General features: G+C 39.6%; 1 protein-coding gene across 5 annotated transcripts in view; it reads left to right on the forward strand.

Annotated features, from left to right (window-relative positions):
• Window positions 1-8,424: 8,424 nt before the first annotated feature.
• Window positions 8,425-27,126, forward strand: part of AGTPBP1 (ATP/GTP binding carboxypeptidase 1) — a 62,313-nt gene continuing 43,611 nt past the window's right edge. For 3 of the 5 annotated variants that reach the window (XR_008483268.1, XR_008483269.1, XM_054281155.1), the window contains exons 1-7: window positions 8,425-8,499; window positions 16,810-16,940; window positions 17,980-18,050; window positions 25,219-25,349; window positions 25,861-25,928; window positions 26,352-26,415; window positions 26,781-26,927. Coding sequence is in view for 3 of the 5 variants with exons in the window: in XM_054281155.1 (XP_054137130.1) it covers window positions 18,019-18,050; window positions 25,219-25,349; window positions 25,861-25,928; window positions 26,352-26,415; window positions 26,781-26,927 (442 nt within the window). In the remaining 2 variants the exon portion in view is untranslated. The other 2 variants (XM_054281165.1, XM_054281175.1) reach the window with 2 other exon arrangements.

Below are 27,126 nucleotides of genomic sequence, written 5' to 3' on the forward strand. Positions count from 1 at the left end.
CCAGCGCGGTGCAGGCTCAGGCGCCATGAGGCTCCCGTGAGGGGGTGGGGACAGGGCGAGCAGGGGCTGGGCGGACGGTGCGGGGGCTGCGGGGCGCTGCCGCGCAGCAGGAGCTGAGGCTGTCTCCAGGTCTGTTGCGAACGCCTAAAAAGCGCGTGTCGACAGGACGGAGACAGGTTTTTCTCAGTGGCGCCCAGCAATAGGACAAAAGGCAGTGGGCACAAACTCATGCACAGGAAGTTCCACCTGAAGAACTTCCACGAGGAAGAACTTTACAGGTGCAGGTGACCGAGCTCTGGAACAGATTGCCCAGAGAGGTTGTGGAGTCTCCCTCGCGGGAGATACTCAAGAACTGTATAGACACAAGTCTGTGCCACATGCTCCTGGATGATTCTGCTTGAGCGGACAGGTTGGACAAATGGCCTTGTCTCTTATAGCCTGACCCTTTCTGTGACTCTGAATCGCTGCCGGCGCGGCCCCTGCGTTCCCGGGCGAGCCCGCAGGCCGGCGCTGCCGCTGCCCGCCCGGGCCCGGGTGCGGCGCTGGCGCCGTGCGCTGAGCGGGCGGCGGCTGAACTGAAAGCACACTCGAAGCAGGTTTCTTTTGTCCTCTGTCAGACGTTGTCTCCCCTTCCTTTCGCACTGCGTTTTAATGAACGTCATGTGCCAGAGAGTACGTAACTCTGTGTTCTGTACAGGGTCTACGGAGATGTGCTGATTATCTCTCTTGAGAGGGAAGCCAGGTGACGTGAGATGATGTCCTAGGGAGCTACGGTTTTAGTATGACTGAATGCTTGCAGTTTCAGACCAAGATCACCAACGTAAAAGACAGTGGCTAATATGCTTTAATGACCTAGTAGAGGGTATCTTAAGTAGATTTTATGTCCAAGGTTTTGGGGAAAAAGTTCCAGATTAAAATAAAAGCACTAACTTTATCTATCATCCGTTCTATTCAACCTGCAAAATACAGAGCATTTGTGCTTGGTGGGAAGCAAGAAGAGAAATTTCAGTCAGAGCTCCTGCTAAACCAATGACAGCAACCTACTTTATCTGAAAGAATAAATTATCTTTAGTTTAATGGCTGTTGAAATGTCTGATGGCTCACAGCTGTGCTGTACTTATATGGAATTCCAGGGGTGATATACAACAATATAGCAGACATCTTCTAATGATCCCAATGTTATGGTTAAAAGAATAGATCATTATTATTGAACCTGATGTTGGTTAAAACATCTGTCTGTGAAAACTACCTGTCTTTAATACAGAATATAGTGATAGCTTGACCACCACTCTCTTCTGTAGTTGATTTTCAGGGGAATTCTATTTTTAGTTTCAGGACAGAAGGGCTGTAGTCCCTAATAATAATTTCACTATGAAAATATGTTTTTTTAAAACCACGATTTTTAACAAAAATTACTTTCTGAAGAGGTTTGAAGTTTCTCAGAGTATTCCATTAGCAAATACCTGTTTGTGTTTCTGTGCAGACTTTATGGTTGAAATGATAAGCTGACTTTTGTGAAGTAATATGGCAATGAATTCAGCCTAAATAAATATAAGCAATTATCACTTCCCTTGACAAAAATACCAAGCATCAAAAATGAACAGCAGGTTGGTTCTGTGTGTGTGTGAAATGACCATAGCAGTTAAAAAAGGTAATACATGTTCACTGCAGTAACCTCCAAGGTGAGATCAAAGCACTTCAACCTGAAATTATACAATGAAGTGCCTCAACAAAATGCTGTGAAGGGCTGATCTAACTTCTGTACATGTGATAAGCACATGGGAAAATCCAGAGAAGTAAAATCAGTTTTTATTTATTTTATTTATTTTTAGATTATGCACACAATTATTTTTTTATGGGGATAGTTTACCAAAATCCCTAGTATTTAAAATGCCTTGGAGTTTATTACAAAAGTATCCCTTGTTTCCTTAGTCCACTACACCACAAAGTAGTCCACAATGTTAAGCAAGACAGAAGAAAAAAGCAACCTTCATATAATACTTGCTGGTTATGTGCAATGCATGTTTTGTGCTTCTTTCTTGGTGAAGTGGGAGTAGATCAAGTATTGTGAGGAACTTGCTTCAGTATTAATTATGGAGTACCTTTGTTCCTGTAATACAGTTAGAACATGTCATCATATACTTGACTTAAATAGGCTGCTTTGTTTAAGAAAACTTCAGCTAACCATGTGACAGTTTAGGGTGCAGTCATTTGAGTGATTGCTATTTTTGTCTTTCCGAAATGATGTTACATTAATTTTGAAAGTACTGATGTATTTTGTATGAGTTTGTAACTCAGAGTGTCTATTTTTATACTGCAAAAACTCATACTAAAGCATTATGAATTTTTTAGGGATGCTTAAGAGAAGAAGTGAGCAAACTTGTCCTCTACTATTTGGCTTAAAAAAAAATCCTGTAAAAGAAATTTTTACTGGCATAACCAAAAAGGCGTTTCCAGTCTTTCAAGTACTGTGTGAAATAAAAATCAGATTTAAGAGATAAATCTGTTTTGTTTGCTCTAAATAATTTGAAGTGTGTAGAATTACTTATTGACCTGTTTGTACAAAATTACAATTGTTTATAATTTTCTAAATAGCAGAGATCTGTCCTCTCCCTCAATAGGTGTCCTTAGTCCATTGTGGAAATGGTCATCTGCTGCAGGATATCTTTATAGCCTTGTCCCAAGAAGGAGGTATCTCATACTTGTTTCTGAAGATTATTCTTTACCTTTTACCTTGCTTAAAGTACTGCTGATTTTTCAGGAACTTACCATTGCTTTAGATGTCCTTCTTAATGAAAGCAATTGGTGCAGGGAGAAAAGGGAAAGTGAGAAATCTCAAAGTATGCAAATACCTTCATAAATAGAAAGAAGGTGATCTTCAGGTAGGCTGAAAATTATACACATTTAATTTTTTTTTTACACTGCGAGTATGGAGGTTCTTGATAGACTGAAACAGATGAGATTCACTCTTGGTGTTGGTTGGGTCATGGAGGGGGGATTATGTTAACATTCTGCATGTATAAATTAATGTGATTGTCAGTAGGCATATGGAAAAACGTGGCTGACTTGGTATGAACCTGTGAAACAGTGCATCACTTTAGAAACTTGTCCTCTTCATGCTCTGAAAAAGTGCCCACTCCTTCCCACCCCCAGTCCCCAGAAACTTAGATGAAAATATCCACTAAATCTATACATTCTGAATTCTCTGTGAAGAGTATTGATGTGCTATTGCATTTGTAGTATTACAAAGGCTAAAGAAGCTTATTGAAGCACAGATGTGACGTTGAACAAAAATGCATTTTTATGCTCTGAAAACATGCATTACAGAGCACAAAAGATCATCTCAAAATAAGTATTCTAACTGATATGATACATTAGAGATAAAGAGTCAAAACCAAATTCTCCAGTGCGCATGTAGGCAAGTGTTGGCTTCCAAATGAAGGAGTGATTGTTTTTAAGAGTGATGGAGAGTTGATAGCTTCATTATCTGGAACTGACTGGATCTGTTCAGTAAAATCATATAGCAACAGGCAAGGCAGATTTAACTAGTAGAGGTTAAGTTTTAATAGGAAATAATAATAATCTAGTTGATAATTACAGGGAACAGGATGCGATCCAGAGATGCTTATATGTTGCTACCCGCTAAGTTATTTTGAAGAGCTTTTCCTTATTCTCCTTGCTCTTACCATCGAATCAGAGAATTTTTAAGGTTGGAAAAGTCCTTTGAGTCCAGCCACCAACTCAGCACCACCACCGTGTTCACCATTACACCACCTCCTCAAGTGCCATATCCACACACTTTTTTGAACACTTCCAGAGGGGGAGACTCCACCACTTTCTTGGGCAGTTTGTTTAATGTTTTACAACCCTTTCCTGCTTCCAGAGGGGCTAAGCATTATATTTTAAATTTTTTTGTGATTATTTTAGTTGTATGGTCCGATCCCGTAAGTCATGTTGTACAATGTAGTTAGTAGTAGATACTTTTTTAGTAGCCTGTAAAAATGCAGGACTGAGGAGCCTATCTTTGTCTGAAAACCAGTGTCTCCGCATAAATGTCAGTAATCTGTGACTCAGTTTGTTGCTTGTATTGCCTTGCCAACAATACTAAATGAACACAACATGGTTTATGTAAACTTAGAAACTTACTTTTTTAGCTCACAACACTTCTGATGTCCTTCCGTTTCCACACGGTGTGTAGATTGGTATATATTTGTTACCTTTTCTAAGTCCATGGATTGCCCCATTAAAAGGTATATTCCTAAGACTGAATTTCCTACAAATAATTAAATTATTAAAATTGAAAAAGACCTGTAAGTCCAACCTCTGACTAATCACCACCATGTCAACTTAACCATAGTCCCAGATTGCATGTCTAGTCTTTTATTGAACATTTCCTGGGATGGCGACACCACCACCTCCCTGGTTAGCTTGTTTCAATGCTTAACCAGTCTTTCAGTGACAAAATTCTTTCTCATGTCTAACCTGCACCTTCCCTAGCCCATCTTGAGGCTATGTGTTGCTCTCCAGTTGCTCATTGCCTGGGAGAAACCGCTGACCTGCTACACTCTCAGGTAGTTTAAAGAGAGGGATAAGGTCACTCCTGAACAGCCTTTTCTCCTTTTTCTCCAGGCTAAACACTTCCAGCTCCTTCAGCTGTCCTCACAGGACCTGTTCTCCAGACCCTTCATCAGCTCCATTGCCCTTCTCTGGACACACTCCACACCCCTCAATGTCCCAGGTCAGGATCTGCTGTTGACCCCTAGGTCTTTTTTGGCTGAGTAGCTTTCCAGTCTTTCTGCCACAAGCCTGTAGCAGGGAATGGCATTGTTGTGACCCAAGGGCAGGACTCAATGCCTGACCTTATTGAACCTCATACCACTGGCCTCAGCTCATCGATCCAGCCTGTCCAGGTCCCTCTGCAGAGCCTTGCTGCCCTCCAGCAGATCAACACTCCCACCCAACTTAGTGTCATCTGCAAATTGAGGTGGTACTCAAAATAATTTATTAATTAACATTAATAATTTATATAATTAGTTAACATTAATAATTGATTAATTGTCATTAAACAGGACCAGCCCCAGCAGTGAGCCCTAGCAAACTGCAGTGGTGCCTGACTGTCAGCCAGATAACTCCATTCACCAACACTCTCGGCCCAGCCATCCATTCAGTTTTTAACCCAGCAAACTGCACCTAAGTCACAAGCAGCCAATTTTTCCAGGAAGAAGCTGTGGGAGAGAGAGTATCAAAGGCTTTACTGAAGGTTAGGTAGACAACATCCACAGCCTTTCTCTAATCTGCTAGGTGGGTCACTTGGTCAAACCTAGAGACTTAATTTTGGTGGAATCCATTCTGCTCCACAATCCAGTATTACTGTTGCTGCAATTTTCAGAGTTGCATGCCTGGCTCCCCATCAAGCTTTTACTTGATGGCTCTATAATTTGCCATAACCTTATTTTCAAATTTATTATTTGCTCTGGTTAAATTAAATGTAGATGGTTTGGAATAGTTTTGTATGTTTGTTAAAGATTCCACTTGAAGTGTTAAAAATTTTGTGAAACCAAAAGAAGAATCATTATATTAACTTTTTATAAAAAATTCAATGGATAAACAATTCACTTTCGCACACAGTATTGTGTTTGAAAACAAATAAAGCTAGGGCATATTTCTGCTGTCTCATATAAGTAAAATGCATCTGAATTGGTGAGACTTGTTATGTAAATAAGATCAGTAATGGCCTGCTACTCTATTTGTACACCAGAGTCAGGTTTTCTAAAAGTAAAGTTGTTTTCCTTAGAAATAAATTCTAAGCTTGGAACCAGTTTACCTGCCAAAAAAAACAATTTTAGATTCAGTCGTTCAGTGACCTTTAATTTCCATAAACAAATGTTTAGCTAGTAAAAATAGGAGTTCTGCATAGAACAGTCTTTTGGGGGAAATAAGATAAATGTACTTACATTCAATTATGTTCTGCATTTTTTGATTACATTGAGTGAAAAAAGTTAATAGATTTCAGTAACTGATTGGAGTATCTTAATTAGGCCCATTACTATCATTCATTTTTTCTTTAACGAGATCACACTTTTTGCAGGCCTTAAATTAATGGAGCTACTGCTGGGTCCTCTCTTCTCAGTAGAAAAGTCTCATATTTTTAACTGATTTATTTTTGTCATGTGCCAGGACACATACAGAGCTGTTTTAAAACATTATTTTCACAACTAACTTAAATAAGCTGACTCTGACTTCAAAACATTTGAGAGGTTTTTATCTACACCCCCTTTATTTGTTCTTTACTTGCCAGAGCCTGCCTGATACTATTTTTGTCTTTGTCTGAGTCATACTCAAGTACTTCCATGTCTTCTGCTTTGCTTTAGACAGAGCTATGCATTTAAAATTATTCCATTATTAGAACTCACAGACAACTTGTAGCTGTACTGAATTCTGCATTACGTATTCTCTTACCCATTTACCAGTGTGACCAGTGTTAGGGAACAAGTGACACTGTTCCTACCCCTTGCCAGTGCACTGGCAAAGTTCTGCATTCTGATAACCTCCTCTTTTTGTTCATGGTAGATACCTGGAGAAGCTTGTAAGAGAAGGAGAAAGGTCCTTTCCAATACATGTATGTTTTGTGATTATAGCCCACGGGTTTACAAGTCCTAGAAGCGTAATTAATGTTGAATTGTTTGCTGGAGAAAGACCATGTGAATAACTGAATAAATGGACATCTGATATCCATTTTTGTTAATATGGTGGGATGAAGACTTAAAATGTATATAAGCAGTTATGCATAAATAGGAGGTAGGAGGCCCAGGATCTCCCATCTGTCATACTTCAACAAAATTAGTTCATTCCTCCTCACTTTCATTGGTGTCTGCTGCCTTGCCAGTAAAGCAGCTTTGTTCTGTGTCCATAAGGTATTGATGTGTATGTGTGCTGTGCAGATCATCTGTGTACCAATGAATGGATAATAAGCAGAATTCACTTTTCTAACTCTGTAACCCAAGTTAAAGGACTAACAAATAGTAACTATTAACCACTCTTCAGGTTAATCAGCCCTATGGAAGAGTTGCAAACTGTCACACAAATGCACAGCTACCTCCTAGACAGCAGAAAAGTCGTGGCTATCTTTACTTTTGCCTTTGTGAGTAGATTGAATGATGTGTGTAGGATGGGAGTTGCAAGAGCTGTAGCCAGGTATCTGTACTTTGAAATGGAAGATGAATAAAAGTATAGATTTAAAGGATCCAGAATCTGCCTTTTACTGAACAAGAATTAGAATGGGTAACTCCATGGTTACACAGTGTTACTGGGAAATTAACTTTGCATTGTTCTAGTAGGGATTGTGCCTTTATAATGGGTGTAAGCGGGATTTGAACTTTATTTCAGTTTGCCAGCCTTTTATTAAAGGGTTTCTTTTCCCATGTCAGATCTGTAAACACAGTATAAAGGATTTGGCCACAGATTCTTAGTGAACAGATCCTCAGTTCATTTGAGGAACTTAATGAGAAAGAAATACCTGGTTGTTCCAGTTTAACAAGTGTCAGAGAGATTAAATTACCCCCTTCTAGAAGTCATCAGCGATACTAATGCATGGTTCAAAACCAGGTGCTAGGCACATGGAGGTAATTTGCCATAAAATATTTTGTGAAGCTTATAAGGTATTACTTTTACAAAGACTTTCAGGGGAAAGGGGGGGGGCACGTGTGAAGTGGCATACAAAGTCTTTGACTAATGAATCACTATGAATTTTCTTACTTGCTTCTGTGGCACCTCAGTGTCCTGGGCAGTAGCATTCTTTGGGTTCAGATACTTACCTGCCACAACAAACTGTGTATAAAGGTTGGGCAGAGGGGAACGCCCCACGAAGGTATTGCAGGATCTCAGAATCGCTCAGGTTGGACCAGATAACAGTGGGTTATCTGGTCCAACCTCCCTGCTCGAACAGGGTCATCCTAGACCACACGGCACAGGATAGTGTCCAGAGGGTTCTTAAGTACCTCCAGTGAGGGAGACTCCACAACCTCTCTGGACAATCTGTTCTACTGCTTCGTTACCCGCACAGCAAAGGAATTCTTCCTCGTGTTCAAGGTGGAACTTCCTGCGCATCAGTTTGTGCCCATTGCCTCTTTTCGTACTGCTCCCGAACCACCGAGAAAAGCCTGTTTCTATGCTCTTGCTACCCCCGCCTCCCATTAGATGCTCGTGTGTCTCACAGAAGTACGGACAGTTCAGGCGCGGGTGGCTGGTGCGGGGGCGGCCAGCCAGGGAGATTCACAGGGCACACCCGAGCGGTGCCGCTCCACCCGTGCGGTCGGGCCGGGCCGGGCACGGCGCTGCCCGGGCGGCGGCGGCGGCGGCGCTTGCGCGCGGGCGGGGCGCGGCGGGGCCGGTGACGCGCTGCGGTGCGGGCAGGTCCTGCCGCTGCCGCCGCATGAGCACGGCGGGGGCGCAGCGCGGAGCCGCCACCATCGCCTGGCGCCCCCGCCTGAGCGCCGCGGGGTGACTGGCCGTCGACGCCAAGGTGAGGCCCGGCGAGCGGGCATCGCCTTGGGCAGGGCGGAGCGGGCCGCGGCGGGGGCAGGGCCGCAGCCGAGACCGAGACTGGGATCGGGACTGGGATCGGGACTGGGGCGGGGCGAGGCGGGGCTCCTCTGTGCCGCGCTCTGCGGGGCGGCCGGGCGCGTCCCTGCGGGCACCGGTGGATGCGTGCGGGGTCGCTCGGGCACGGCGGGTCTCTGCGGGAGCCGCGCCCTGCGCGCTCTCGCCCGCGGAGATGGTCGCAGGCCCTACGGTAGGAGCGGTGCTGGTTTCCGGGCCTGGCGGTCGGGTCTGCCCGCGGCACGGGCTGGAGCCGCCGGTGGCACGGAGCCCCGCGCCGGGCGCGGGACGCTCTTGTCCCCGCGCTCCGTGCGGTGCACAGCCGTCCGTGCGCGCCTCCCGCTCCGCCGGGCGGCCCTGCAGCAGCCGGGGCTGCCGTGAGCCTGGCCCTGCCGGCCCCGAGCGCTGCGGCTGTGCCCCCGCTGCCCCGCCAGAGGAGCGACGCAGCACGGGCAGGGGGTGGAAAATACGGCGGTTGGGATAACAACATTTCCCTCATGTGCCGTGCCGCTTGGCCTGCCCAACGTCTGTCTGACTTAACGCTCCGTGGGTAGGAGTTTGTTAACCTTTGGGGTTTGCTTTTTCCTTTTCTTTCTTCTTCTTTTTTTCCTTTTCCTGCCCTTTTTTTCTTTTTTTCTTTTTCTTTTTTTTTGTTTTCTTTTTGCAGTGGTGGAAATCTAGCACAGCAAGTGTTTCTTTGTAGGTACCGGTTCAAATGCTCGACAGAGGTTTGAGAAATAGGTTGCACATCAGGGTGGGGTGGTGTTTTTCTTCAGTGTAAACTGCTTTCAGGCCCCAAGCTTTGTGTGAGATGTTTAGAAATCCTCAGCTGGACGAACTGTTATGGTTATTTAGAGCAATAATCTGTCAATAGTGTGTATAGTGGAAAGTGAATCCCTTTGTACCTGTATGGTATAAAATCACCGTGAAACTTCTGTATAGCCTTGTGGTGTGAATGTTGTTTTTTGTGTATTAATTTTTCCAGCATTAGGAAATTAGTTCTCCAATGAGTATATTCCCATGAATGATGTTTCTTTAAAAAAATATGTGTCTGCACTGCTTTTATAGGTTACATTTCATGAAAAGGCTTCTCTGTTTTGCAGGTAGCTTTCAGTGTGTATTTTGTGTAACCCTGAGTGACTGGATGTTGCTGATGGAATAGCCCCACCTTTTGGTTAATCCTTCATTGAAATTATACTTTTGACCAAAGAGTTTTTCTGGAAATTATAGCTCGTGTTGTGAGTGCAAGTCTGTGTTGGAATATCTTTTAATGTCTTGGACTGGGGAGTGAAAAAATTATCTCCCTTCCTGAAGACCTTCCTGAAGACTAATGTCAAGATAATTTTAACAGGTAGTTTCTGATGTTTCAGTTCATTACTGTGATTTTTTTAATGCTAGTATAAATTAAGCAAAATACCTTTTTTTTTTTTAATAAGTTTCATTTTAAAAAAAGATTCTGTCTTTATTTTTTTTCAAAAAGGATGGAAATGATCTTAAACCAAGGAGTAGCTGTGGTGTGCGAAGTGACACCTGATATATGTCTGTGTGAAGCGATACTTGATCTCAGGCTTAACTTTCAGTTCAGGTGTTGGAGGTGGCAGTGCTCATATTTTGGTTTTCATGTTGAAGAACTTCACAGATTATTTTCCAAAATTAAGGTTTTGAGCTTGAAAAATATTCAGTTGTCTTGGCAGAAGATTTGTATTGGCTATCTTACTGCTGCTAGGAGCAACTTCCCTGAAATTACATGTAAGAAGCTACATGTAAAGAGAAAAAGGTGAAGGGCTCTCTAAAGTCCTTTTAGCTTACAGAAGGGGTTTGCTATTTCACCTTGCATTTAGGTTTTAGTTTAGGAAAGACATTCAGCTTTTCACTCAACAGCTTGTCAGCAGTGTGTCACATGATTAGAAACTTTGCAGTCTTTAAAATTCATGGTGATATTCTGCTAGCTAGACACTGTTGGGGATCACCTGTTTTTTGGCTCTGGGTATGTTATTTGAAGCCGCTCCTTGAATTCCAGTATCTGTGAGCTGCTTGCTCTTAGGAGATTGCTCCCGTGATATTAATTGCGAATGTTCAAAAGCACTGAGTGCTAATCAAGTTGCCCTGGCTCTGGAGTGTAACTTCGGTATTTGAAGTGTTGAAACTCCTTAAAGAACTTAGAGGGGAAGGTTTCTTGGAGTGCGTGTGAGAGTGCTGAATAAGGCAGCTGCTTGTGCGAGTGCTTAGCAGAGATTTATAACAGCAGTGTATCTCTGGATATGTTTTCAGGCCCTGCCACTATCCACAGCTTAGCTGCCCAATATCCTGTGCTAAGCATCAAGATTATGAACTATCCAGTGTGTGTCCTGGATACATGGATGATTCAGCATGGTTTCCATTTGGAAATGCAGTAACCATAGAAAGACTGGAAGTAGCAGAGTGGAGGGAGCACCCAAACATCCTTCCTTTCTTTTGCAACAGCTGCAGAGGCAACAGTCCTGCAAGTGTCACCCTAAAACATTTAATATATTACAAGACACATAAAAACTTCCACTACATCCTTTATAAAACTTAAAATTACTGAGAAACAGCGTGCCCAGGGGTTGCACACTGGAGATAGGTAATATTGTTTTAATTGTTCCAAGTTTCATAATTCATAAGCTAAATGGTACAAATCAAGATTTTGAAAGGGAGAACAGTTGCTGGGAGTATTATGGGTTGTTATGATTGTGTTTCTGTTCACCAGTGAGGTTTGAAGGGTTTGAGGTAGATAAATCAAAAGTGTTTGAATAGATAAATCTGCAACAGGGAGCCATGGATTTTTTTTTTAGTATGGATTAAAACCACAATTGCAGGTTTGCTTTATTAAGTAGTGAACTAGGAAGTTTAGAACTTTGAATTGATTTTTTTACAGACTGACCCTAACCATCAAGGCAGTATAACCCAAAGGAGCAATCATTGGGTTAGGTGCTAGAAAACACCTCTGACATTTACCACTGTGTAAAGCTTTTCCAAGAGCTGGCAAAAGTTCCTAGGTTTCCAGTTCTAGTTCAGTTCTTGGTGTAGGTAAATACCTAGTTTCTGCTGTGGTTGTCCTTCTGGCTATTTTTATTGCTTCCTCCTCCCGCCCTGTGCCATTCACCTCTACCTAATGAAAGGGTTATGCCAGCTGGGCAAGAAGTAGCTGACTTTTGCAGTATTTCTGTCAGCTTAAATCACGTAAGCTTTGAATGTGATACTATGTGACTCTGATGACAGCAAGTTTGTCATATCTTGAAGTAACCCTATGCCTGCAGTGCTAGTAACTTTCTAGGAGCTTCTTTCCAGGCATGAAATAAAGTACTGGTGTTTTATTCTTCTCCTTTTCCAGCAAATGCTTTTCTTGCTTGCTTGCTTAGCTTTTTTGGCTACTTTTGTCAGACTTTGTTTTTGCAGTCAAGTGGACTGGTGCTAATGGCTGCATGACATAGTTGGCAGCTTACTGTAAAGGATTTTGGTGCTTTGGTTGTCTGTGAAGTTTTATGTATGTCATTTTGAATGTCTGATTATGTGCTGCAGTTTATCTATCACGTCAAAAAGTCGGCACTTTGCTATAATGCAGCAGTGGGTAAACTAATCAGCTGATTTTTTTTGTTCCCTCCTATAAATATTTATAGTAAATGGCATAAGGGAAAGACAGTAACTGATTTTCAGAAGTATTTTTTTCTTTGATGAGTAAAGGTTGTTAGCCTTTTCATTTTGTTTTAGATTTGCAAGTTAGGCTCTCCTCCACCAAAAACTTCATTTCTTTTTCTGCTTAGAGGACTTCGGTAGCCATTAGGTAAAGGTTTATTTTCTGCCATTTCCACATAAAGTCTTAAAATTATATCTGGAGGAAATAGTTTTTCTATTATCTTGAACAAACCTTTTCTCATGCAAGAAACACTTCTAAGGTACTTTTAGGTATATTATAATACTTTGATGGCAATAAGACTTTTGTACTGCTGTATGTTAAATCTTAGGAAGAGATAGCTGTTCAGTGTGTTCTCAGTGCCATTCCATCCTGTTTTACAGTTCAGTTAAAAAAACAGTTGGTCCTGATAATTGACTCTCTCTGGGCTATTGACTAGGACTTCAATTCCTACGAAACACAGAAACACAGTGTAAGGTTCGGCATGCACTGGGCTAGGAATAGTCAACTTCAGGAAACAGATTCTCAGTACCACATTAGTTATCATTCTTTATGTATATGATGTTGTTTACTGGATTGTGATTGAGTGCAATGTAGTGTTTGTCTATGTGAAACTTTATTGTGAAGTTTGAAGGATTTCCCCAGATTTTTAGTATGGTTTATAGGTAACCACAGCTTTTATGGATTGTTCTGTGCATTGAGCTTTTAGAATATAAAGCAGTTTGTACAAATAACTCTGCCATCTCCAAATTGCTTGTGAGATTTTTTACCTAACATTAAGTATTACATTTTTATTAAGGAAATGGTTCACATGCAGCACCTTTGCTAGCTTGTATGACATTAAAAGAGAACTGCATTCTTGGAAAAAAAAAACAAAAAACAACCCACAACTAACCATTTTTTCAAAAAGATAGTTGTGTAAGTTGTCATTTGAGACACTGAACTTGAAAACAATGTGTTAGATATGAAAGGGTAAAGGATTAAATAGAGGAAGGAGCTACTTAAGGTACAATTGCTGGGACTTCTGCAAATGCTCAGTCCTCCTTATGGTGCAGGAGGATGAGATGGGGGAGACAGCACCACTGTGTTAATAGCAGTGGCCATTTCTTACTGCTGTCAAAGGAAGACTACACTGCTGTCCTAGTGAATAATTCTTTAGTGTAATGCTAGGTAACATACTGCTCATTTCTCTATGGTGTGATATTTGTGTGGTTTTGCCATATTTAGAATGCTGGTTATCATGGTGTTTACCTGCTCTTTACAAGCTTTTTGGGTAGGTTGCTGTTGCTACAGAGACCATGACTCTTGCTGCCATGTATTGCTGATTATCCTAAATTTTTAACTCAGAGTATATTCCTACAAGTGTGAATTCAGTTAGGTAAATAGTCTGTCCTTGCAAACAATTTACTTCAATGTTTAAAAATGTAAACACAAGTGGTATTTTGGAATTAAGATTGCCTAGAGCACAAAGAATGCAGAAATCTTTTTATATGGTTCTGTTTAAACAGACTTATAAGTACTTTGAAAAAGAGTATTTCGACCCATGAATAGCTTCTGAGACTTTGGTATACATGAAATGAGATAATATGAAAAGTGCATTTGCTTGTGATTGAATCTGCACTGGACTGGGGGAACTCACATGTACTTCTATGAGAGGTAGAAGTGCTTTTGGAACGCCAGAATATAACCAGCTTCAGGGTTTCAATATAGGTTCTCTTCTGCCTAGCATTTGTGACCTTTTAAATAACTACATGTTTTCTCAGTTCATACCTATAGTTTTTCTATTTAATTTTTAATGCATTGCATTTTCACACTATTCTGTCACCTGAGATTTGGTGCTCTTTCCTTTTTTGTGTACTAGTTTTTCGGGGTTTTTTTTGTACTGTAGCGTTTACCAAAGATTTTGTTCAGCTACTTACTTGCACTATATGATAAGTAAGTACATATCAAAGTAATGACTTAGTTGCTGGAGACTTGTTACTTTTTTTCACCTTTCAAATCAATAGCTCCATGATGATCAAAAGTGAAGTCTGAGCTTTAGCTTTGAAAATATTTTGGGTTGCACCAAGCTTTGGATAGAAAGAAAAACATGGAAATATAGATATGTGTAGATGAACAGTCTTACAGGTTTTGCAGAGCTATTGTGGTAGACAGACATAAAAAACTTAAATTTTGGTTTTTCTCTTGAAAAGTGTAATTTGATATGTGGTTTTAGCAACTCCTGGGTTTATGATAATAAGATATCATGTTTTAGTACACACTTAACAGACTCAAAAAATACGCATTTCTATATAATATTTATTAAGAACAGACGTTTCTGGAAAATAAAAACTTAATAGACTATAGTGCAAGTAGAACAGCTTCAGTAGTATTGATAAACTTTGTATATCCATACTTGGTGTTGATTTTTCAGGTTTCACTTGAGAAGAGAACTGTGTTTTTTGGAATGTCATTACAAAGCACTTTACAGGAAGATCCTAGTATTAGCCATGGAAAATTTCAGACATCTCTGGCTCTTTGAAGTAGTCTATTTTCTGGTTGTGGAGTTTTTTATTGTTGTTGGGATTTTGTAGTTGGTTTTTTTTTTAATTATTTGGGTGATGATGTTATTAAAATAAAATCAATGATGTTAAAATATGATGTTATTAAAATAACAGATATACTCAGAACTAAAATGCTGTAATGGTGACTGTGTGTTTTTTCTTCCCAGTGTCTAACCTAAACCTTCCTCCTTTCAGTTAAAAGCAATTGTTTTGCCTCTTGACATATCACTTCACGCCCTTGAAAAAAGTCCCTGTCCAGCTTCCTGGTAGGCTCTTTCTTGGTGCTGGAAGGCTCCTCTAAGGTCTCCCCAGAGCTCTCTCATCTCCAGGGTGAAGAGTCCCAACTCTTTCAGCCTTTCTTTGTATAGGAGAATTGTACCATCACTCCAGTCATTTTTATTGCTCCCTTCTGGACTCGCTTCAGCAAGGCCACATCCTTGCTACATTGGGACCCCCAGCACTTGTGTCAGTAAAATCTCCTCTGAATCCTGTTACGACATCTGACCAGAATTATTGCTGCCTTAGAGTGGCTGAGCATCTTGCTGTTATTCTCATACACATACATATATGTATCAACTTGGTATTCAGGAGGATGGAGTTCATACAAGTCCTCTGTAGGCACTCCCAATAATGCCTCATAGACACATCTGAGCATGAGGTCTGAATGATCAGTGCAAGTTCATTTCTTTAGCCATGGTTTTGAGAAAAAGAAAACTGCTTTGTAATGGTCCTTGCCATTTAGTTTTGTGGTTAGAGTATTTATCCAAGAACTAGGAATTCCATGGATTCTATGTTATTCTCAATTTTAGATTTTGGCAAATGCCAGAATTTCGTATGAAAGGTAAATAATGGAGGGGGTATCTTCTTTGCTTTTGCATGAACGTTGTCAGTGAGTATCGAATATTCAGGGTATTGAAAATCTGGATTAGCAGAGAAGGTGACTCAGTGACAAGGAATTCACCTAGGAGTGAGGCAGATATGTGCTTTTCTGAGGAGAAAGGAAAGTGTGACAATTACATGTGACTTCATGCAGGCTGTTTAATTTTTTGTGCTGTTGATAGCATTATTATAGCAATTATTACAGTGCAGCTTTCTGATCTTGTGAAGACTGCCTGTTTCCCCTGTCTAGATAGGAGGATGAATGAGATAACATTTCACAGGCAAGGCGGAAAGGCAAGGGAGAGTGCACACAATCCAACATTTATTGGGTTGGAGTTCTAATTAGTCATCACTTCTTGCTCTCCCCTGCTTCCCTCCAAATTGAAGTGCTTTCATTCAGTTGTTGTTGGTCCTTTGCAAGCAGAACTAATGCTAATTTTTCGTCTGCTCTGCTACCACTGAAAGGCAAGTGGCATTGTTTAAAATATGTTAAATTCATTCACCTTCTGCCTTTAGCTTTCTATTAAGTGTTTATTTAAAATAAGGAGAGTATTAAAAGTTGTAAATTAATTTGGAAGGGGTTTTTTTGCATTACCTAGTCAAATGTGAAAGAGAATTCTTTTTTTCTTTAGTATGCATAGATGTCCCACCACATCTCTCTGGATTGCTGCTGTGTGCATTTCTCTCTTCATTTTTTCCTTGCTTCTTCACAGTTGTTAGTTTTGTTGGGGTTTTTTGTTTTTTTCTTGTGCTTTTTCTTTTTTACTTGACCTGGAGCATCAGTAAGCACTTAAATGCTTACTGGCATGCTTTGTGGTGAATTTAGACAAACAAACTAAGACCTTGCAGTTCAAGATGGTCCAGCTCAGTAGCTGGCTCCACTTGTACAGCAGTTCAGTACACAATAATATATAGACACTCTTGGCACTCACTGGCAGACTGTTCATCATCTGTATGACAGCACGTCCTACTTTTGCTGGAAGCAAAACAGCTCTTGGTTACTTGAATCCAAGGGTCTGATTTCCACCTAGTAAGACCTGCAACCTGGTTGGAATAATCCGGACTTTGTAATTCATTAAATTGTCAGTAATGGGGTGGACACAGCTCTTCTCTTGTAACTTTTTGTTTTGTTTAAAGGATTTCATGATAGTGTACACCTGAAGAGTGCTTGGAAAAAGCTAAGACACCTGTTAACTTGAGTCAAGCTGGAATTCTTGTGAAAAGTTAAGCATTTTCTTCCTGGCTGCTGGGAGAAGATTCTGCTTTCAGTAAGTCTGGAAATAAGCCTGTTTCATACTTCATCTGCTTTAGGCTTTTAGCAGTGGAGTGGAATTTACCAGTAATAAAAGCCTGTTTATTTTTATGTGCTGAACAATTAGGATTTTTGAGAGATTTTACAAATTTATTTGTGGAGAAGGGGATGAGGGGGAGGGGGTGGTGGGCAGCTGTAGTGCGTAGTTGGCTGAATTTCTTGCCTGCATTTTCCAAGAGAAGAGTGCTTTATCTTACTCATTCGCAGCACCCATATCTTGGAACATCCATTTTCCCCCTTTCTGTCTTCTACCTTCAAATTAACCACTGAGCTCTTGGAGAACAATTTTTTTTCACAGTGGGAGTATTTGTCTGTCATTCATGTTATGTCTCAGATGGAAGTGCTGGTGCTCAGCTGATGGTCCTGTAGGCTGCAACCTTAATTGCTTGGAGGCACCATTTGAGGAAGCGGTGTGCCCCGAGGACACTATGTCCTTAGATGGATAGGAAAATTGAGCCCTTGGCATGATATGGTTTCTGTCCAAGGAATGTATTGAGGTCTTGCTTAAATAAGAACACCAAATACTCCATGTTTCTCACTGTGCTTCTAGCCTTAGTTATTCTATAGATACATAAAATCTGAGTCAGAAATCAGCATGTTGTGGCATCTCACAATAATGTCAAGTAAGTTTGAGAAATGTATTTACTGGCTTCAGCAAAAATTTTACATGATAAAATTCTGTCATTGGCAGGAAAATAATGTCTAGTAAATGACTGATACTGAAAAGTCTCTATTTTATTGTCATCAGACTTTCTGAACCTTGGTAGGCCTGAATTATAATGCAGAATCATACTCCATGCTTAAAAAGCAATAGTTTATTTTAAAAAACTGGATCAAATAGTGTGAAGGGAGAAGAGCTCGTGACAGTGTGGAGAAATGCAATCACTGTGAATTAATTTAGCATTTCTAGTGAAGGGACATCCAGTATGGTGTCAGCATTTCTTCTCTAAAGAGCAAAAGATGTCAATAATATGTTGTTTTTTAATATCTTACAGGTTGTCAGAGATGGTGATTTGAAGAATCATACTTCCAATATGAACAAAGCAAAAGCATCATCTGAAAAAAGGTAAATTTAAAGCTACAGTCACCTCTTAACATCAAGCTATTTGAGATTTGTGAAAAAACAATCTTTATCTTAGTAAGAATATCTTGTATCTTCTTAAAAAGAAGATAAATAAAATACACATTGTGGGTCTCTAGTTGGGATATGCGCGTTGGTTTCCTGAAACACTGAGGGAGTCAATACTGATTAACACAAAGTATCTTCACATTTAAGAAATAACTTCTTAAATATAAATTTTCAGTTAATAATACATACTAAATTTAATTGAAAATTTAATTAATTTCATAATTTTATGCACATATTGGTAAAAAAAAAAGTTTTTTCTACTGAGGGAGTTAAAGAAGGCTATAATACTGTATAAGAAGGCATGAATTTGTCATAAGATGTATGTCATCCTGCAACAATCTTGCAATCCAACACACAGCTAGGATGAACCAAAGTGGGATGCAGAAGATGCCAGGTTGGAAAGTCATGTTTGTTATTTTCATGCCAACTTGTCTTAGCTAGCATTTGAGAAATGTGTGAGATTCTCTGGAAGGCTGTTAAGCATCAGGAAACTATTTAGAGGCTTTCTGTGCTTAACGTAGCACAGATTGAACCAACTTGTTAAATCAAATCATGTAATCAGATTGAAAAAAAAGTGAAGTCAGCAAAATTGGGAATTCTGGCTTCAGTTTTAGTTTTTTGAAGTACTAGTTATTTTCTGTGGGAGGAGGTGAATTTTCATTAAGAACATGCTCTACTGTGAATTATGTTTGTATGTTGGGATCTATTTAAAATTTGACTTCAAATTCTTGTATGTAGAATCATCCTTACTTTTGCTGACTTTGGGTGGAACAGGCTTAGGGTTTATATCAGGCTGGTTTTTCCTGTTTTTGTGAGGGGTAGATCAAAAGATCTTATGTTTTGTTCTTGTGGTAGACTAGCCCCTTAGGCATTATGATAAGCAAAGCAAGCTCTCTGTCAGCAATGAGTATTCTTGAAAATTATAATGCATAAAATGTATTATCACAAAGAATATTAGGTATTTGCAGGGTTGCTACTTAAGTGTCGTTTATTCTTTTTTACTTAGAGACAAAATGAAAGTTTCCATCCCTGCAGTTCAAAACAGTTGTTCCCTAAATCATGAATAAGTTATGGTGACTCTGTGTACAGAGATAGCTATGAACTCTAATCAGAAGTATCAGCTCTCTAACCATTACTTGAAAACTCTGGAAGTGGTTGAGGAAAAAACAACTAAACCATAGTTTGAAATTATTTGTGTTAGAACAAAATCCGAACAAACTCATGAGAAGCCTGCCTGTTTTAAAGGCTCATGGTAACGTGCTAAAATGCAGATCTGTTTACTGTGGGGGAAGAAGGAACTCCCTTATACATCTGTGTGCTGGCTGACTGCAAACAGCAGTTTCAGGGGAAGTAGGTGTAATTGAGAAACCTGTGACATCCCTCATTTGACTATTACATTTTGTAAGGCTTCTTGCAAGGTCAATAGCTAAAAACCATTCTAAGACAATTGAATTTTTATGAGCAGCTATGGCTTAGAGTTATCTTTCTCATTGTGGGTAGACGTGTAGAAAACTGCAATGATCTGTTTTAGCATTTGCATAGTGGAAGTGAAATACAGTGAGTAATGGAGGATTGTGAATCCTATCACTTCTTCATTATCAGAGTTCAAATGCTTAAATCTTTTGGGAGTGAAAGAAGTATTCCTGTAATGAGGAATCTCTCTTTGAGATGATGTTTTCTTCTTGAGGAAGTTCTCCTTTAAATGTGAATCCCTTGTTGATGTTGCTCTCTTTCAAGTGTGAAGCCCTGAAGTCCTTGGTTCTGGGCATGCTTCCTTATTATCTTTTTGTGGCTTTCCTGACCAGAGAAAGGGGAAGTCTGCAAAGCTCCCTGGTTAGCTAGAGTCATGTCATGTTCTAAGTTTTGGTAACAGTTGACATAAGGACAGGGGTGCTTCCTTCCAGGCAAAGTGATGGTGTGAGGGGCATTTTGAACTGTAACATTTGAATGTGGAATGAAGAAAGAGTTTCCTGCCTGTGGAGATATGAGCTGTACGAGATCAACTGAGCCTGGTAAACTTCACCTCAGGATGCTTAAAGAAAGTGTAAATCTGTCAGAGAATAATAATTATTGGTTGTCTTTGGACAGGGTAGAGCATTGACTGGATACAAGATCAGTCGTAGCTGATGTCTGTCAGAAGGAAATGGTGCACTATTTACTTCTGGATGTGCTCTCTCTCTTTCTGGTTACAGCTAACGGTGGCAAATATTCTGGTTTTTTTACTAATGATCTGTAAGAGAGGGAAGTTGTTGAAATTTTGGACAACTTGAAGCTCAAAAGATCTGCAAAACTACTGGAGGACCAAATTATTTCGAAATACTCTTGTAAAATGCAGAAAATAGTTAAGAATATTTGGAAATGGAAATATGTGCAAGATACTATGCTTAGAGAAGTATGTCACTGGAACAGATAAAAGACAGTTGCGTTTATAGTAAGAAGTGCCTAAAGTGACACTATTAAACTTCAGGGAGAAAGCCTTTCAAATGAAGGGATACAAAGAATGAGATTGTCTTTGGTTATTGAATCATTTTTGCAGGTCATCAGGGACTGGTCTGGCATATATGTGTGATGAAGAGCAGCTCTGGTGTTTATCCAGACCTGAAGAGAATAGTTTTTATGGTGCTATCAAGTTTCTTTTGGTGCTCTTTAGTCATGCTTTTTAGGAATTAAAGATAACAGAGACTCTATGTAACCCTCAGTGACGTAGTGCTCTTATGAGCAGGCTTTAGAACGGACGGGGTGAAAAATGTTACGCCTAATAACAAGAAGGGTTCTTCACCTTGTGGGAAAACTAGTCTCATATTGTTTCTGTGCCCCTCCAGCATCAGTGAGAAGCTCAGGTGCTGAGCTCTGGAGAGGTGCATGTTGGTGTGTCAGGTCAGTCAGAGTCATCCCATTCTTTCTGACAATGGCTTTTGACTGAGTAGAAACCATAGTTAGTCTTCTGGTTTGATGGATGATGATTCAAATTCATGTTGGATACTCCAGTCAGAATTCTTGAGACTGGTCTGTGTTGCATTTGTACCAGTTTGACCACAGATTTCCCTTAGCAATGTCTCATTCTGCAAACCAATATACTCATGGTGCAGTAACATAACTGGTGTCTCCTAGGAGCGACCGCCAAGAAAGGAAGCCCTGGGCTTTTATGCCTTCACAGTCCAAGAACAGGAAAGTCTCAGCTCTTCTCCCTGAGTCTTTAGCTCCTGTTGTGTCTCTGTCTGGTCACCACAAGTCTGGGCACAGTTTTCAGGATATTCATTTGAGGTTCTGCAATGTTGGCAGCTTGGGAGGAAACATACATCGTACAGGACAGAGTCCATTCTGAATGTTTCTTGTTGTGGGATTGAAAATACTGAATTCCGTGGTGCCTCACCATTTTGGAGAACTGTCTTCTAGATTTGGCTGCTGAAGGGTTTACTGGTCAAAACATACGTGTTTGCATTACAAATAGGAGAGAGTCTCAGTATAGCTTGTGCTTTCATTTTGTTCTGAGGTCAAATGGGTGGTCCCAGCAATATTACCAACTCTGCTGTTACATGTCTGTCTGGCTGTTGTAGTTCCTGTCCTGTGGTCTTTTTGATGTACTGTGCAGGCATTGAAAACTGTCAAATAGTTTTATAACCACTATGTAGATTAGTGTAGAATATTGGTAAATAAGAGTATAATTCTTGTTTTAAGAAGAAAACTCAGCCATAACTAAGAGGAAATCAAGACTTTATTTGCATTTCAGTGTTGGCTGGTGTTAACTTTTAGGGATGCTTTATTGTGTATGCTGAAGACATGAAATGCAGATAGCTGTATTTATGTTGGCAGACTTTATACAAGATGAATAGCCTAAAACCATTTTAAAGATATCTCTGCTGTAATAAGCAGTTATTGCTGTTGGTAGAAACTCTGTCCCCAGGAGGAGATTACAACTCTAAATCTTAGAACTTAAGTTGTTATACTGCCCAGTACTGAGAATTATTTACCCTACCTAAACCATTTAAAGCTTTTATTAACTATGGAGGAATTGTGTTAGATGGCAGCTTCTTGTACATGGTAAATTGCTTCCATATGTCAGTGTTGCTTGAATTTTGCAGGCTGCAGCAGTCAAAAATCAGGTTTTCTCTGACATTTTAATACCTATAGGTGAATTCTATCTTTGCAAAGACTTTCTAGAAAAATTGTTGTTGTTATTATTATTACTTATTATTCCTGAGCGTCAGCTTTGCTTTCTTGGACTTTTTTAATCTTTCAAACGACATTAATTTCGTTGTGGGACCAATGGTGTACCACAATGGAAGTGACGTGCACACACACCAACTGAAGCAGCAATTCTCTTACATATCAGCTTACATGTGTGGATTGGCTGGACTCTTACTTCTTTTGCTTGTAGAGCTGGTGAAGATAACATCCTATATAATTTGACCAGTTTGTGTATTGGAGCAACAGAGCTTGTGGATTGCATTACAATCTTGTGTCAATTTTGGAGCATTTCAAGTTCAGCAGATAAACAGAGAAGCAGAGATAAGGAAAACAAAGCTTATGCAAATAATAATGGCTTTATGCTATTCAGCATGGTGTTAGATGGTGAGAAAGGATTGGAGAGATTATGCTTCACTTACACAAGGGAATTAATGTTTCAGCACCCAAGACAGATTTAATTTAGATTAAAAAATAATTAAATTTTGATAATTAAATTTTTTAATAATTAAATTTTAAAAAGTCTATCAAATACCTGAGAAGTTGATAGGTTTACTTCACAATATAAAATGACTCCTATTTAAGAGCTATAATTAATATAACCATTTTTTTTTTTGTTCTTAGTAGCTTGCAAGTATCATCTGTAATCTGAAATTGATTTTTGGCTATGCTTCTCATTTAGATGTCTGTGTGGAAAAGTGAGAGTGGTGGAAGCAGTTTCCTGTGCAGCTCTCACACCAGTTTGCCTTCATGGCAGTATAACTTTTGCTCTCAACTAACTTTTTCCCATAATTTTAACATTTTAGTAGAGTGAACTGTAAGCATGAAACCTTTACACAGATGTAAGATATAAATCAAGAAGTAATAATTCCTCACTGTATAAACAAAACTGACTGGCTATTCATAAAGCTAGTATCGTAGACTTTAATTTTATTGTAGATAAAGCTATGTGTGTGTAAAATGAATGATTGTTCATTATTTGGGGACTCTAATGTTGTGAATGAAAAGCCAAGTTAGTTAATGCAAGGAAGTCATAGTTTCCTGTAGTTAATTGCATGATTGCAATTGAAATGTTAAACATCTGTTTAAAAATTACTGTTGTGTAGGAATGTGAATCTCAAAACTATTCTGAATAATTTTTATCTAAAAATATAGAACAAATAAAACAGTTTCTATAAAACTGATTCTGGTTAGAATAAACACTTAGAGCAATTCTTTCTTTCTACTTACCTATATAAATGCCTGGACTGAAGTGGTGTCTTATACTAAAATACATTTTCAAGGTAATTTTTTGTTGGCAGGACTGTTGGGTTTGCTGGTTTTGATAGCGGGGGGAGGCTACAGGGCTGGTTTCTGTGAGAAGCTGCTGGAAGTTTCCTCCATGTCCAGCAGAGCCAATCTCTGGTGGCTCCAATACAGATGTGTCACTGGCCTAGGCTGGGCCAGTCAGAAACGGTGATAACACTGCTGTGATAACAGATTTCAGATGAAAGGAAAAAAGATATTGCACATATGTAGTTGCAGTCAGAGAAGAGTAGGGTGAGAACACGTGAGAGGAACAACTCTGCAGACACCAGGGTCAGAGGAAGAGGAGGAGGAGGAGGAGGTGCTCCAGGCACCAGAGCTGAGGTTCTGCTGCAGCCCCTGGCGCAGACCATGGTGAGGCAGCTGTGCCCTGCAGCCCATGGAGGTCCATGGGGATGCAGAGATCCACCTGCAGCTGGTGGGGGAGACCCACACTGGAGCAGGTGATGCACAAAGGAGTCTGTGAACCCAAGGGAGGCCCCATGCTGGAGCAGCTTGTGTTTGAAGGACTGCACCCTGTAAAAGAGTGACCCAGGCTGCAGCAGTTTTGGGAGGCCTGTGTGTCCATGGGAGGGACTCACACTGCAGCAGGTCACTGAGAGCTGCTGCTCATGAGATCGAGCCACGTTGGAGAAGCTCATGGAGAACTGTCTGCAATGGGAGGGACCCCATGGTGCAGCAGGGACCCCATGACTCTTGTTCCTGAGCAGTGGGAGAAGCCTGGGGTGATGAACTGGCCATGACCCCTATTCCCTGTCTCCCTGTGCTGCTGGGGTAGGAGCAGAGCTGGAAGGAAGGAGGGGTGGCAGGAAGCTGTTTCTAAGGGTTATTTTACTTTCTCATTGTCCTGCTCTGATTTTGTCAATAATAAATTCCCTTCATATGTCTAAGTTGAGCCTGTTTTGCCCCTGATGATATTTGGTGAGTGATCCCTCTCAGTCCTTATCTCAACCCATGACCCTTCATTAAATTTTCTCTCCTCTGTTCAGCTGCAGAGGGGAGTAAGTGGCTTTGGTGGATGCCTGGCTTGTGGTCAGCATAAACCCACAACAGCTGGCCAAAATGCCCTTGTAATCAAAATGAATCCAAACTTGGATAATACTTTTAGAAACCTTCCTACGTTTTTTTCTTCAAAATGGTGTTCTTGTTATTCAGCTGGTGTGTGCTAGTTTGCTCACTTCACAAATGCGATTATTTTCTTCCTGTTCTGTAATTCCATCTTGTGAGACAAGCTGTCTTTTGGTCTGTTTGTAGCCAGTTTTTCCTTGAATGGCAGGTTTGATAGGGTATCCTGTCACTTAACATAAATTATTAAATATAAGTCACTCTAGATGGCATAGATGAAGAACATTTGTACCTATAGCTGCATTTTACTTGCTGCAATTGATTTCCCTGTTCACAGTTGCTCTTGGAGATGCTGTTGCATACAGTTAGTCTGTTACAGTGCAGGCTTTGCAAAATCTGTAAATTTGCCAGAATTGAGAATCAAGACTGTTTTCCAATCCAGATAAAATATGGAAGTCAATCAGCCACAACCTTTACTCTAGCATCAAGTTTCTGTTGTTAGGAGCTTTTTTTCTCTGATTTAGATGGAAAAATCATATCTTTTTTGTAGTGTTTCTGCCAGTTCTCGGACTATATCCCTGCTGTCACAGCTGGAGAAGATAAATTTGGACCCTGTGTTAGGAGAATCAGACAGTGCCAGACATGTTACCTCAAAGATCCTTCATCTGGTCCAGAGTCAAGGTAATTATCTAAACTTTGTGGTTTTAATAGTTTCTCTTTTGACCCTTGCTTCTTGTATCTCCCTTGTTGGACTTAAGTTTTGACTTAGTGATCTGCTTTTGTCACTGATTGTTGAAAACATCTGTTTAAGAGCATGTTTAATATATCTCCTATAGTATTGGTAGTGCTGAGTCCATTTTGTCTTGTCAAAAAGCTGTAATTTAAGTAATAATTTGCTTCATATGTATATATGTCTGTGAGTTATATATGTGTAAAGAGTAGAAGTATCTGGAAGGCAGCTTTCTTACTAATATTTTTCTTCACTTTTTTTTCTAGGCCATCGCAAGATTGTTGAACAATTGAAAACAAAAATTAGTTTTAAAATTAATGAAGTCTTTTACTTAGTTCTTAGTATATACATATATGCATTTTTAATAAGTTTTATTATTTGCAGTGTAAATTTTCTTGTCAGTTTGTGGATGATGACATATATTTTTTACTACAAGCCACTATTGATCTTTTTCTCTAACAGAAAAAACCAGGAAGGAGATGACTTCTAAGGGCTCCACTGGAATAGAAATTATCCTGTCAACCCTAGAGGTAAAATGTTTACATTTTTTTGGTTATGGGTTCATAGCAGTTTTGCATTTTATCATAAGGAAATGTATATATTTCTTAATATATTTGTGTTATGAAATATGTTGTTATCCTATGGAATCTTCAAAACTTGTGTTGGTTCGTTATAAATACATACTACTTTTAAGTAACCTACTTGTGAGTTTCTCTCCCTTATATTTAGATATTTTCAGAAATTGCTTATCACCTATCAGTTCTAATTGATGTATCATACTACAAAGTGTGTTTTAATTGGTTTTGTGGTTAATTTGGGTTGCATAGTGGGATGATTGCTATGTGGGTATATCCAAAGCTCTATTAAATTTTGTGCTGGTAATTCCTCCTGTCTTTAAGTATCCAAACCATTATTAGACTGCATGCTAAACACAGATCTTTTTTTTATTGCAGACTACAAGAGATCCTCAAACTATTGTAAATATATTGAATATTCTCATTGAGATAGTCTCAGTTGGTAAGTTTTCATTAAGGAGTAATATATGATTATATTTATGCTTGCTTTTTCAGATATCTTTTGTTTGTTTTCTCTGGTTACTTTTTATTGTTGTTATTGTTGTTGGGTTTTTTCATAAAGTATCATTATTTTGGTTTTTGTTATTGATTGCTGAAGCATATGCAGAATTAAAAGAATGTAAAGACTGAAGTTACTTTTATAATAATCCTACACAATAGTTTACTGTAAGTCTAGAATGTTCTTGCATAGTGCAGTCATATATAAAGAAAATACTGATGTTCTAAAGACTAACTTCATTATATCTATATCTTAGATATTTAATTGTTCTTTTGCTTTAGATGTATCAGTTCAGTTTTAATTTCTAGGTGGTGGTCGGAGAGCAAGTGTCTTAGTGACCAAAGGAGGGACACAGATCTTGTTACAGCTGCTTTTGAGTGCCAGCAAAGACTCTCCACCGAATGAAGAACTAATGGTGCTTCTTCATACTCTCCTTGCAAAAATTGGTCCAAAAGGTGATATTATAGCTTAATAATTACAGTCTTATAATTGAAACTTAATAATTTTTTTTCTGTAATTGTGTAAGCATCCACATACTCAGAACTGGTGGAGAAGAAAAAAATTAAAGTGAAGTAAATTAGAGGGGAGGAAAGAATGGTGGAAAGTAGATTAGCAGAGTTGACATTGGTAGAAAGAGTTCAGTAATTTTTCTAT

This window comes from Melozone crissalis, unplaced genomic scaffold (genome assembly GCF_028551555.1).
Source record: "Melozone crissalis strain CALT ecotype California unplaced genomic scaffold, PUWL_Pcris_2 ptg000005l_1, whole genome shotgun sequence".
NCBI classification, from domain to species: Eukaryota; Metazoa; Chordata; class Aves; order Passeriformes; family Passerellidae; genus Melozone; species Melozone crissalis.